This window comes from Rhineura floridana, chromosome 4, assembly GCF_030035675.1.
Source record: "Rhineura floridana isolate rRhiFlo1 chromosome 4, rRhiFlo1.hap2, whole genome shotgun sequence".
NCBI classification, from domain to species: domain Eukaryota; kingdom Metazoa; phylum Chordata; class Lepidosauria; order Squamata; family Rhineuridae; genus Rhineura; species Rhineura floridana.
In genome coordinates, this window is record NC_084483.1 from 132,352,565 (window position 1) to 132,366,220 (window position 13,656).

General features: G+C 39.6%; 1 protein-coding gene across 5 annotated transcripts in view; it reads left to right on the plus strand.

The window, feature by feature from the left end:
- Nucleotides 1-13,656, plus strand: part of TTC13 (tetratricopeptide repeat domain 13) — a 63,972-nt gene that overhangs the window by 30,527 nt on the left and 19,789 nt on the right. For 2 of the 5 annotated variants that reach the window (XM_061624462.1, XM_061624465.1), the window contains 3 exons: nucleotides 3,536-3,619; nucleotides 8,468-8,552; nucleotides 10,030-10,139. In XM_061624462.1, coding sequence (XP_061480446.1) covers nucleotides 3,536-3,619; nucleotides 8,468-8,552; nucleotides 10,030-10,139 — 279 coding nt within the window. The remainder of the gene's footprint in view (nucleotides 1-3,535; nucleotides 3,620-8,467; nucleotides 8,553-10,029; nucleotides 10,140-13,656) is intronic. The other 3 variants (XM_061624466.1, XM_061624463.1, XM_061624464.1) reach the window with 2 other exon arrangements.

Below are 13,656 nucleotides of genomic sequence, written 5' to 3' on the forward strand. Positions count from 1 at the left end.
TTCTATCTATCAAACAATAAATGTTGGAAGTCAGGAAATTTAAATGAGATAAATTTGGTTACCCAATTTTTGTAGCTTGAAATATCCTATCAGCATAGAAGGTGTTTGATATGCAGCAATAGGATGTGCCAGAAATGGAAAGTTTGAAAAATTACTTTGGCAGTATGATTTCTCTTCCCTTTTACTTTTTTTCACTAATACGATCTTTGCTTTTTTATATACTGCACTGATGAATTTGCCATAAACTGCCCTTTGTCAGGCTTCTTCTCATAACCATGATTACACGTTTTTTATTTTGGCATACCAGTTTACCATGAGTTTTTTAAAAATGTAATTAAACACAGTGAGTTCAAGATGAGTTCCATAATTAACCCCTGTGATTGACATGTAGCTTTGTCACTTTATATTTGCGGCTGTAAAGTTTGCTCTATAAAATCTTGTTTTGTAGACTGGGAAACAAGCAAGGACTTCAACAAGTGCAATAATGGTATGTAGTTTTCCCTTTGGGGTGCATGTGTGTGTTTGGCTGCAGTCTAGACATATCTTTATACTGCTTTTGAATTTTTGAACAGTTACAGGCTTGTCAACATTCTAGATGGAAAACAAAAATTCTTGTTTGCAAGCATTGCTCAAAATGAAGGGTTAGCTGAAGTGCAGAGTTTAAATAGATATGACCAAACATCATCCACCGGCCAGACATCTGAAATGAATGAGCAGTACATGAACTGTCATTCATTTTATTTCAGTGGAGCTTCTTTGGGGGAAATTCTTGATGGATTATGGCTGGTCTATCTAAGCATATCCTGATAAGGGTTCAAAAACAGTAATATGTTTATTATTACATTAAATTATTTATTATTAAATGTATATCCCACCCTTCCTTCCAAAGGAGTCCAGGGTGGCAATAGCTGATATATTTCCATACCTAAATGATTACACCTTTACCATTCATAACATAATGTTGAGTAGCTTAATATGTTCACATGACTTACAAATGAGAGATTGTAATATTATGAATGTAGGACCTAAGAGTTATTACTCCCAGTTTCCTTAAGTCTGCTTGGCTATAAATATGTTCTTAGTACTAAAATAAAATAAATCTAAAATTAGAGTTAGTTTTTTATGTTTACATCCTTTTGCTTCTAATACAAGAGAAGGTTGGGCGATATTGACCTGAAGTTCAATGGGGTGAGTCTACCCCTAAAGGACCAGGTCCGCGGCCTTGGGGTTGTGTTGATTCCAGGCTGTCCATGGAGGCTCAGATTTCGGCAGTGAGCCGGGCAGCCTGGTACCAACTACACCTCATACGAAGTCTGCAACCCTACCTTCCTGTTCATCAGCTCCCACTAGTGGTACACACCCTGGTCACCTCTCGTTTGAACTACTGTAATGCGCTCTACGTGGGATTACGCTTGAAAACGGTCCGGAAATTACAACTTATACAAAATGCGGCGGCTCGACTACTTACGAATAGTCGCCGCTGAGATCACATCACACCAGTGTTGTTCGATCTACACTGGCTTCCAGTTGTTTTCCGAGCCCAATTCAAGGTGTTGGTATTGACCTTTAAATCCCTACACGGTTTCGGCCCAGTTTATCTCACGGAGCTCCTTCAACGCCACCAATTATGCCGCCCGACAAGATCGACCACACAGGGCCTTCTCTCAATCCCGCCAACAAAAACAGCCAGATTGGCGGGTACAAGAGAGAGGGCATTCTCAGTGGCGGCCCCCACTCTTTGGAACTCCCTCCCACAAGATCTCCGGCACGCCTCTTCCCTAAATGTATTTCGGAAAGCCTTAAAGACCTGGCTTTTTCAACAGGACTTCGGGGTATCCGGGGAGGGTTAATTGTTATAACTGTAATGCCTCGTGCCCAGTTTTAATATTGTTGTTGCAGATGTATTGTTTTTATATTGTATCACTGTATTTTATCAATTGTATCTTAACAATTTTGTAAGTCGCCTAGAGTGGCCATTGGCCAGATAGGCGACAAAGAAATTAAATGTATTATTATTATTATTACTACCAACAGTTGCTGACAATTTTTGCTGACATTATTTCAAACTGAAACTTAATCCAGACAAGACAAAGTGTTGCTGGTCAAGGGGAAAACTGTGCCAGGGGCAGGGTTGCAACCTATTCTGGTTGGGGTTGTACTCCCCTTGAAGGAGCAGGTCCGCAGTTTGGGAGTCCTCCTGGATCCTGCCCTGCTGCTTGACTATCAGGTGGCTGCTGTAGCCAGGACTACTTTTGGCCAGCTGAAACTGGTCTACCAGCTGCATCCGTTCCTGGAAGCACTTGAATTGGCCACAGTGACACATGCATTGGTGACATCGAGGCTTGATTACTGTAACGCACTCTATGTGGGGCTGCCTTTGAAAACAGTTCAGAAATTACAGTTGGTTCAAAATGCAGCAGCCAGAATGTTAACTGGAGCACGTCGCATGGAGCATATCACCCCTGTGCTTTTTCGACTCCACTGGCTCCCAGTTTGTTTCTGGGCCCAATTCAAGGTGCTGGTTCTGACCTTTAAAGCCCTAAACGGCCTCAGACCAATGTACCTGAGGGACCTCTTAGGCCCATATGTACCTGCCCTGGATTTAAGATCATCTGCCTCTAGTCTCCTCTGTATGCCTGGAATGAAAGATGTTAGACTGACAGGCACGTGGGAGAGAGCCTTTCCAGCTGTGACCCCCAGGCTTTGGAATACCCTACCCCAAGAAGCCCGCTCTGCTCCCTCCCTGATGGTTTTCCGGAGACTTCTGAAAATGATCTTTTTCTGGAGAGCCTTTGGGAGGGACTGAAGGTAGAGCCTGACACTGATTTTATGCCTTCTATGTTAATTTTTTCCTTCTTAGTCCCTTCAGTACCACTCCCTCTGTGTGTGTGTGTATGTGTGTGTGTATGTATGTGTGTGTGTGTAGGCCACCCTGAGTGAGATAGAAATATTTTAAATAAATAAATAAAATTGTATTAATATAATCACAATTATCAAAGATAACACTTGTGCAGTACAGTCTGACATTTGTAAGAATCCTGAAATTATTATGTTAATATCAGTTAAAAAATGTTCAGTTAACAGTGCAGTCTATGCGTATTTACTGAGTGATGTGCCTTTATTTCAAATGGAGCTTACTCCAGAAGAAGATTTTAAGAAATCCCTTACACGCTTCTGTTCTGTGGAAATGGATAAGTATGGTGAATAAACTACACCAAAGATAGTTTTTCTGCCATTATTAATCCCCCCCGGTATGTAAAATCACAGATGTGTCGGATGTGTTCATGTACCCCTAATTAATATGTAGCAATAGCAATGTCTAAGTGCAAACTAGAAGTGTATGCTATAACATGCCCAGAATCCTCTGCAATGTACAGAGGTTTTATGATAGATATATAGGTGTTTAAGGAGTCTCTTGAGCAAAGTTTGAACTCCATTGTTTTACCATGTAGTACCCATGTATGTACTCATATTAGCAATATGTAAATGCTAGCTATCTCTTCATTATCCCATTTTAAAATTTTCTTGTCTGCAGGGGACAGGTTATTAACATAAGATATCTGGAATATTTTGAAACGATGCTTCATTTTATCAAAGACAGGATCCTTGTTTTTCATAGGTAAATAGATTCTTCTTGCCTTAATAATACAGTAATATTTCATATTTCAAGTACTGGGTGATGTACAATAATTTAAAAAACATCCTGCCTACAAGCTTACAATCTACACAAGGAGAGACCATGATGAGGGAAGGAAGAGATTAGAAACCAAAAACTTGGGAAATGTTTTCAAACATAGTTTAAACAATTGCAAGGACAGACTGGTGCAGATGTCGGGAGTTGGTGAGTTTCTTTTTTTTTTTTTTTTTCAATAATTTTTATTCAGATTTTCATAAAACATACAAGACAAAATCATAAAACATTCAAAGACAAAAAACAAAATCAAAAATAGTTAAACAAAAAGAAAAAAAGAAAAAAAAAACAAAAATAAAAAATAAAGAGTAAAATATTGACTTCCCATTTGTCAAAGATCAAATCAGTTATAAGTCTATAATATATAACAATCCTGTCTCTTAAGTCATATTATAAAATCACTTTCCTCCAGTAGTTATCTTACTTAATCATCAAATCTCATAAACATTACTTTATTCTTTCCACAAAAAGTCAAAGAGAGGTTTCAATTCTTTAAGAAATATATCTATCAATTTTTTTTTCCAGATAAGCATATCGATTAATCCATCTCATTACTAATTATGATAATCTTATTGTCATAACCATAGTCAAAATAAACATTTCAATTAATCCATCACATCAGAATCTGTTAGGTTCAATAATTTCAGTAGCCATTGTTCTATTATCTCTATTAGTTCCATTTTCCATCTTCCTTCTTCAGTAGTCTTGTTAAGTCCAATAATTTCAATATCCAATCTTCCATTATCAGTATTCCATAATAATCTTGCTGTCAAAGCCATAGTCATATAGTAAGAGTCTGATGGGAATTACCTCTATCCCAAATATTTTCTTGCCATCCATTCTGAATAGGTTGCTGAAATACTGCTGTAAAATCATATCTCTGTTCTTTTTTTCAAAATACACTGGGTCATCTCTTAAAAGTTTTTCCATTGTCACATGGCTGCAGTTAATTCCATAGATTTTCTCTATATTGGGCTCCATCACATCATTCCAGTCCAGAAGATTATCCATGCCATTGATAACTTTATCTCTAGAATCTTCATTCATTTCTTCAGAGATAACATTGAGTTCCAAACAATAGATTTTATTTCTAAAGTCCATAGACTCCAAATCTTGTTCCTGTTCCACGTTGGTTCCAATCTCCGGGATCTCCTCTCTCACAGGGACCCCTATTCCAGTCTCCAGGGTCTCCTCTCTCACAGGGACCCCTGTTCCAATCTCCGGGGTCTCCTCTCTCACAGGGACCCCTTCCAGGGTCACCTCTCTCACAGGGACCCTTATATCTTTAATCTCCTGCTTCATTTTACTCAATTCAATTTTCATTATCTCAATCTCATCCATTATTTTCTGAAACATAGTTATTTCCAGATTTTCAGCCACTTTCTTAATTGCCATTTTAAAAGAAAAATATAGGAAAACCACTTCTTATTTCAGCAACAATTGGGTTAATTCTCCAAACTTGGTGACATCACAGTATAAACAGAGCAGACAGCCTTATCTCTCCAATAGTTAAGTAAACAAAATGCAGTTCCCAGGATCGAAACAATTAATGGCAATCGTCAAGAAACAGATTCGTCAAAATAAAATAGACCAAAAAGAGAGTAGTCTCAAAACAGTATAATATTTTTCAAAATAAAAATCTGGAATAGAAATCCCTCTTCTGTGTATATCTTTAGAATGCAAATCCAGGACAGCTTTTTGCAACAAAAACAGAGATAAGCTATTAATTAGTGCGTAGCAGAGAGAAGTTATGGCTCCCCAGTGAGATGTCAAAAACTGATCAATCTGGCAAATCTCTTTTAAACAGCAACAATTTAAGTCAAGTAAAAGAAAAATATAGAAAGAAGGGTGCTTGCCTGTTAGTGCGTTCTCTCTTAGAAGATAAGATGAACGTTCGCTTTAACAGATAGAGCTTGCTGTTGAAAATCCGTCCCACCTTCGTCGGCTGGACCTCGTCCCATAAATTAATGAGATCTGGTCGTCCCAACAAAAATAGGCTTTGAGGTTAATCTCTTCGTTTCTCCCTACCCGGGAGAAGTTTAATCAGTCAAAAAAAAAAGAAAAAACTGACTGATATATCTGAATAAGCTTCTTTTGAGGCAGGAGCCCGTCTCAAAAGCAGGCACAGGCTAAGTCACCCTTCCCGGAAGTGGGAGTTGGTGAGTTTCATAGAAAAGAGAAAGCAGAGAGTGAGGATGGAAGCATTTTCCAAAAGGAAAGTATTGGCTGAGCAAAGTTTGAGACTGCAGTGAGTGTGAGAAAGACGTGACAGATTAGAAGGGACCAAAGGGTGAATAGATTTTTTTAAAGTAGCACCAAACTGTTTCTAATAAGGAAATGAAAGCCAATGAAGGGATATAACACAGGAAAAATATGGGCAAACTAAGATACCAAACAAACAAAACGGGTAGCAGTGTTAAAAGAGAGGAGAGGATGAAGCTGAGAAAGAGGCAAGCCAGAAGGAAGAGAATTAGTCAAACTGGGAAAGAATGAGAACAAATAAACATCTTTCCAATAGCAGGAAACAAAAATATAAAAATCTGGCAAGATTTAAAACTTGGAAATGGCCATTTTTGCCAAATTTACAGAAATACAAGTGATAAAGAAAAAAGTTGATAAGAGGGAAATTTGGCCAGGAAAATGCCTTGAAGAAGAAATGGAAGAAGCAAGAAGCATGAATAGAAGAAATATAAATCTAGATAAGATCAGAAGGATCTTTTGCCATATGCACCCAGGAGGTTAAGACCAGATAGAAGATAATGAAGGCAAGATGTTATCGAAGGCAAGGCCAGTGAGAATGCAGAACAGGAGGATCAGAAAGATCTAAGTTTGCTGGCATCATAGAAAATAATGGAGTAGCCGCAGAACTGAGGAAAGAAGATGCAGGAGCTAAGAGAGGTGTAATGCAAGAAGAAATATAATCTGCATTTATTGAGATAATGTCTGGACAGGAGGGGGTGATAGAGAATAAAGGGATATGAAAGACAAAAGTGATCAGACAAATCTGTTTCAAAAATATGTAAAATCATTAGGATTATTCATGCACAGTTTTGAAAGAGATGGAAGTAGGAATGTGTAAAGACAAAAAGTAGAGCAGCTCGTGTCAAGTTGAATATGGGAAAAGCCCTGCTCAGCTGTGAATCTCACTAAGTATCCATGAACAAGTCAGGCCATTTCAGGCTAGGAGATCATCACTGCTCCAAGATCCTTTAAGGAACGATGGGGTAAAATATATATAATATTACAAATGAAGATTGAAAGGGGAGAACACCTGATCAACAATTACCTATAATTCGGAACACAGCGAAAGGTTGTCAGGAAGGGAAAGGTGTGGTAATAACTGTACTTAGCATGTATATAGCACTTTAAGGTTTCAAACTGCTTCACAGACATTGGCTTTGATCTGACATAACTCTAAACCATAGTTTAGCATTTTGGGAATGATCCTGGGCGATATACAAGTTATTTATTTATTTTATTATTAAATTTATATTATTTATTTATTTATTGAATTTATATCTCGCCCTTCCTCCCAGAAGGAGCTGAAGGCGGCAAACAAAACACTAAAAACACTCTAAAACATCTTAAAAACAGACTTTAAAATATATTAAAACAAAACAAAAGCTTTAAAAAATCTTAAAAAGCAATTCCATCACAGACTGGGATAAGGTCTCTACTTAAAAGGCTTGTTGAGAGAGGAAGGTCTTCAGTAGGCCCTGAAAAGATAACAGAAATGGTGCCTGTCTAATATCTAAGGTGAGGGAATTCCGAAGGGTAGGTGCCACTATACTTCCTTTGTTGTGCAGAATAGACCTCCTGATAAGATGGTATCTGCAGAGCACAGTGATCAACTGAGTTTATAAGAGGTGAGATGATCTTTCAGGTATCCTGGTCCCAAACTGTATAGGGCTTTGTACACCAAAACCAGAACCTTGAACTTGGCCCGGTATCCCACCCTTCCTCCCAGGAAGAGCCTGTGGTGGGTTACATCAGTTTAAAATTCAGTATTAAAAACAATTAAAATAAATTACAATCACAGGAATAGTGCAAGTCCTGAAAACATACATTTCAGGAGCCGAAGGCCATGGTAAGAAGGTGTGACTTCAGCATTGGCCGAAAACTATATAGCGAAGGTTCCAGCTGCATCTCTGTAGGGAGGTCTGCCACAGAGAATGCCGTCCCCCAGTCCCCCATCCCCCAAACTTCTGAGGGTGGTGGAACTATCAAGAAGGTCCCTTCTGCTGATCTTAACACCCAAAAGGGTCTGTAGGGAAGGAGGCGATCTTTCAGTTATTTGGGGCCTAAGTTGTTTAGAGCTTTAAACATTAGCATGAGCACCTTAAATTGGGCGCAGAAACAAACTGGGCTATATGAGTTCTGAAAGCATCCCCATATGTTCACATGCTGCTCCTCTGATGCAGTTGTGATGAGATTAGAATTGTTTCTCATTATGTCCAAACTGTTGATGCTGGCTTGCTCAGATAAACCATAATGAAAACTAAGTGCAGTTTGTCCCTGTTCTGGCATAATGACAACCATGATTAGTTGAAATTAGAAACAAATGCTTCTTCACAGCTCACAGATCACACAGGCTCATTTGTATAGCACTAAACTATGGCTTACCTTTGTGTGTGAATATGATCATTTTCTCAGTAATATAGCCTTGATATACTAAAAAGATGTATATGAGTTATCTTGTTATAATATGTACACATTGATATAAAATCTAGAATAACATATTTGACATGTTTAAACCCTTATGTCTAACTGTTTTAGTGCTAATAACCACAAAGAACTGTTAGAAGTTCGAGAAGCTCTGGAACAAGTGCAAAAAGTAGAAGACCTACTCCCAATAATAAAGGTAATCTTTCTCCCCTCCCCCCCCCCAAAATAACATGTTGATTGCCTTTTCAGATTCCTTAAATTTCAGATAAAGGAGACAGTGGACTAAGCTACTATTTTAAACTTGGATATGATTTTGGTACCCATCACACATGAGTGGCTGCTGCTTAGGAAGGAGAAAAACTCACTTGACTCTAAGTTAGTTTTCTAGATATCACAGTCGCTCATAAGAAATTGTGTGTCTCTTAAGACGGAATGATGAGGTTACTTCTAAAATTGCAAAATGGTCCATAGTAAAAAAAAAATTAACTTCTCAGATTTTGGTGTATTTTAAGTACTCATTACAAGGAAGATTTCCCTTAACAAATACTGTATAAATGAAAAGATGCAATTAGCATGGAATCAAAGTGGTGAATAATTTTGAACAGAGGCCTGGCACTTTCTTTTGTTAGAACGGCTTGTGTGTTACTTATTCATAGGGTTAAATTGTGGCGGAATTTCACAATTATAAACCACTTTAGTTGAAAATAATCCCCCCTGTTGAATGTTTAACACTCAGAGTGCTGTTTTCTGCTAGTTGAAGGCAGTTAGTTGAATAGTTCAATAATTCTGTAAAGGCTGCTGACAAGGTGGTTTTCCTATACAGATATGGACTTCCATGGAGGAAGATGCATGAAAACACAATTGATATTTGAGTAGGAAAACAGGAAGTAGCCCAAGAACAAGCAACTAGGGAATACTATTAGTTTTTCTATGTTTCTGCCCTGTAATGTGATATATCTAAAAACAATTGTGTTGTGCTGCAACTGTTCAGTCAAGCAAGTCAACCATTGTTTTCTTAAAATACAGAGCAGTTACATATTTGCATATGTTTAGGGTGACCATGACAGCCAGTGTGGCATAGTGGTTAGAGTATTGGACTATGACCTGGCAGAGCTTGGAAAAGTTACTTTTTTTGAACTACAACTCCCATCAGCCCTAGCTAGCATGCGCTGGCTGGGGCTGATGGGAGTTGTAGTTCAAAAAAGTAACTTTTCCAAGCTCTGGACCTGGGAGACCAGGGTTTGAATCTCCACACAGCCATGAAGCTCACTGGGTGACCTTGGGCCAGTCACTGCCTCTCAGCCTCAGAGGAAGGCAATGGTAAACCCCCTCTGAATATCGCTTACCATGAAAACCCTGTTCATAGGGTCGCCGTAAGTTGGGATCGACTTGAAGGCAGCCCCCCCACACACACACACAGGGTGACCATATCCAAAAGTAGCAGATCTTCCTTTTAAGAGCCCTAAATGCGATAGGTACAATTCTCCTAGCAGTGAGAGAGAAACATGTGGTGTTGGATGTTAAGCTGATTCAAAGCACTTAAAGGGAAAGAAACCTTCCCTTTTTTTATTATAGTCACCCTAGCTATGAAGTAGAAAAGAAAGCTGAAATTGCCATATTTGTCATATAGAACAAAGGTCACAATTGTTTTCTATTTTTTTGGTGTCTGAAAGCAGCTTAACAGTAAAACAAGAGATGGATTCTCCGTTAACACCAAAGTACCAAGTCTCAAAGATCCAGGAAAAGAATATGATGGATTTACTATTACCATAACAGGAGATAAGTAAGCTAAGCTTTTATGTCATGTAAACGACAGGCAAAATAATAATAAAGCTTTCCAGTCTTTATATTAATGTTTTAATAAATTGAAGCCAGAGTTCTTGCCGTCAATGGTTAAGCAAAGACCCTTGCTTTTCCTCCTCTAGTCAAGTTGGTCTGCTGCAAAGCTACATTTTCTGTTCTTTAATGTGCTGTTAAATTAATCATTTCACAGCCATATAACCTACACAAATGTGCTAAATGTCCTAACAGTTCGTTAAATCTGACTTCACTAATGGCTTATACAATTACTGTCTTTTTATCCTTGTCCGTGTTGGAAGCTTCTGAGGTATACAGTTTGGATGGCACAGGTTGCCTACCATTGCTCTTAATGCTTATGTTCCCCAGTTAATACTTTAGTATAACATTTTTTCTGAAGAAAAAAATCAAAGCAATATTCTTACGCATTTCTCCTTTTTAGGGATACCAAATAAATTTTCATATGGACACTGTAATATCTAAAGGTGCACTCCATTAGGCCCTGCTGCTGTCCATTCCTTAATATCTATATAAATATAGTGTGTGTGTGTGTGTGTTTAAAAAAAATATTTAAAAATATTTGTATATCAAAAAATGCAGAAGAGTTGTCTTTTGATGTTCATTTTTCAATTTTGACTTTTCAAGTGTGAAATGAAAGTTGAATTGCATATGTTTCTATATTCACCTGGTAATTATCATAGAATCATAGAATAGTAGTGTTGGAAGGGGCCTATAAAGCCATTGAGTCCAACCCCCTGTTCAGTGTAGGAATCCAAATTAAAGCATACTCAACAGGTAGCTGTCCAGCTGCCTCTTGAATGCCTCCAGCGTTGGAGGGCCCATCACCTCTCTAGGTAATTGGTTCCATTCTCATACTGCTGTAACAGTTAGGAAGGTTTTCCTGATGTTCAGTTGAAATCTGACATCCTGTAACTTGAGCCTATTATTCCGTGTCCTGCATTCTGGGACAACTGGGAAGAGATCCTGGCCCTCCTTTGTGTGACAACCTTTCATGTACTTGAAGAGTGCTATCATATCTCCCCTCAATCTTCTCTTCTCCAGGCTAAACATGCCCAGTTCTTTCACTCTCTCCTCATAGGGCTTTGTTTCTAGTCCCCTGATCATCTTTGTTGCCCTCCTCTGAACCTTTGTTGCCTTCCAGTTTGTCTGTATCTGTCTTAAAGTGCAGTGTCCAGAAATGAACACAGTACTCAGGATGAAGCCTAATGAGTGCCGAATAGAGGGGAACTAGTACTTCACACAATTTGGAAACTATACATCTGTTAACGCAGCCTAATTTGGCATTTGCCTTTTTTGCAGCCACATTGCACAGTTGTCTCCTATTCAGCTTGTGGTCAACAATAATTTCAAGATCCAACATGTAGTATTGCTGAGCCTAGTATCCCCATCTTATAAATGTGCTTTTGGTTTCTTTCCTAGGTGTAGAACTTTGCATTTATTCTTGTTAAATTTCATTCTGTTGTTTTCATCCCTGTGCTCCAGCCTATCAAGATCACAATGAATTTTGTTTCTCCCTGGAGAACAGCCCATCAGATGGGATAAGCTATCTGTATTAGCTATCTGTACCAGTTTTGTATCATCTGCAAATCTGATAAGCATTCCATGCACCTTCTCATCCAAATAATTAATAAAAATGTTGAATATTGCTGGGCCCAGGACCAAGCCCTGTGGTACCCCGCTCATTACATCTCCCTAGTTTAAGAAGGAACAGTTGATAAACACTCTTTGAATACGATTCTGTAGCCAACTTTGGATGCACCTGATAGTTGTTCCTTCCAGCCCACATTTAGCTAGCATGCTAATCAGAATATTATAATAATAAATAAATAATAATAAATTTTATTTTTCAGCCGCCTATCTGTCTGGGTTAGGGACACTCTAGGCGACGAACAACAAGAATAAAAACAATACATATAGATCAACATAATCAAATTTTAAGCTAAAAAACCATTCATTAATTCAATTGTAACATAAGTTAATCTGTCCCAATCTTGTAGGCCTGCCTGAACAGCCAGGTCTTCAAGGCTCGGCGATAGCTGGACAGGGAGGGAGCATGTCTGAGATCGAAAGGGAGAGAGTTCCAGAGGGTGGGGGCCACAACAGAGAATGCCCTCTCTCTGGTCCGTACCAGCCTAGCTGTTCTCAACGGTGGGACCGAGAGAAGGTCTTGCGAAGCTGATCTCATCAGGCGGCACAATCGGTGATTCTGGAGGCGTTCCTTCAGATATACTGGGCCGAAATCATATAGGGTTTTAAAGGTCAACACCAACACCTTGAATTGGGCCCGGTAGACAACTGGTAGCCAGTGAAGATCTAATAACACTGGGGTGATATGATCCCAGCGACGGCTATGCGTAATCAAGTGTGCCGCCGCGTTCTGTACCAGCTGTAATTTCCGGACCGTTTTCAAGGGTAACCCCACGTAGAGCGCATTGCAGTAGTCTAAGCGAGAGGAGACCAGGGCATGTATCACCTGAGGGAGCAGGTGAATAGGAAGATAGGGACGCAGTCTGCGTATCAGATGTAATTGATACCAAGCTGCCCGGCTCACTGCTGTAATCTGAGCCTCCATGGACAGCTGGGAGTCAAGTATGACCCCAAGACTGCGGACCTGGTCCTTCAGGGGTAAACTTACCCCATCAAGCATCAGGTCAGTAATTCCTAACTTCCTTTTATCTCCCACAAGTAATACCTCAGTCTTGTTGGGGTTCAGCTTCAGCCTATTCTCTCCCATCCATCCACTTACGGATTCTAGGCACTTGGACATGGTATTCACGGCCAACTCCGGTGAGGACTTAAAGGAGAGATAGAGCTGAGTGTCATCTGCTTACTGATGGCACTGCAACCCCAAACTCCTGATGATTGCTCCCAGCGGTTTCACATAGATGTTGAATAACATGGGAGAGAGGATAGAACCCTGTGGCACTCCACAATGAAGAGGCCAAGGGTCTGAAACCTCATCTCCCAATGCCACCCGTTGCTGCCTATCCGAGAGATAGGAACGGAACCACTGCAAGACAGTGCCTCCTATTCCTAATCCCTCTAGGCGGTTTAAAAGGATACCATGGTCAACGGTATCGAAAGCCGCTGAGAGGTCCAGGAGGACAAGGAAGGTGTATTCACCCCTATCCAATGCCCTCCGCATATCATCTACCAGAGCGACCAAGGCTGTTTCCGTACCATGACCAGTCCTAAAACCCGATTGGTATGGATCTAAATAATCCGTTTCCTCCAAGTGTGTCTGTAATTGTGCAGCCACCACCCTCTCAATCACCTTGCCCAAGAATGGTAAATTATAGACTGGGTGAAAGTTGTTTAACTCTTGGGGATCCAAGGACGGTTTTTTTAAGATGGGCTTTATTACCGCTTCCTTGAGGGCTGATGGCATTGCACCCTCTTGCAAGGATGCGTTCACCACCGCCTTGATCCCTTCGCCCAGTCTCTCTTTACAGCTCATGATGAGCCATGATGGGCAAGGATCA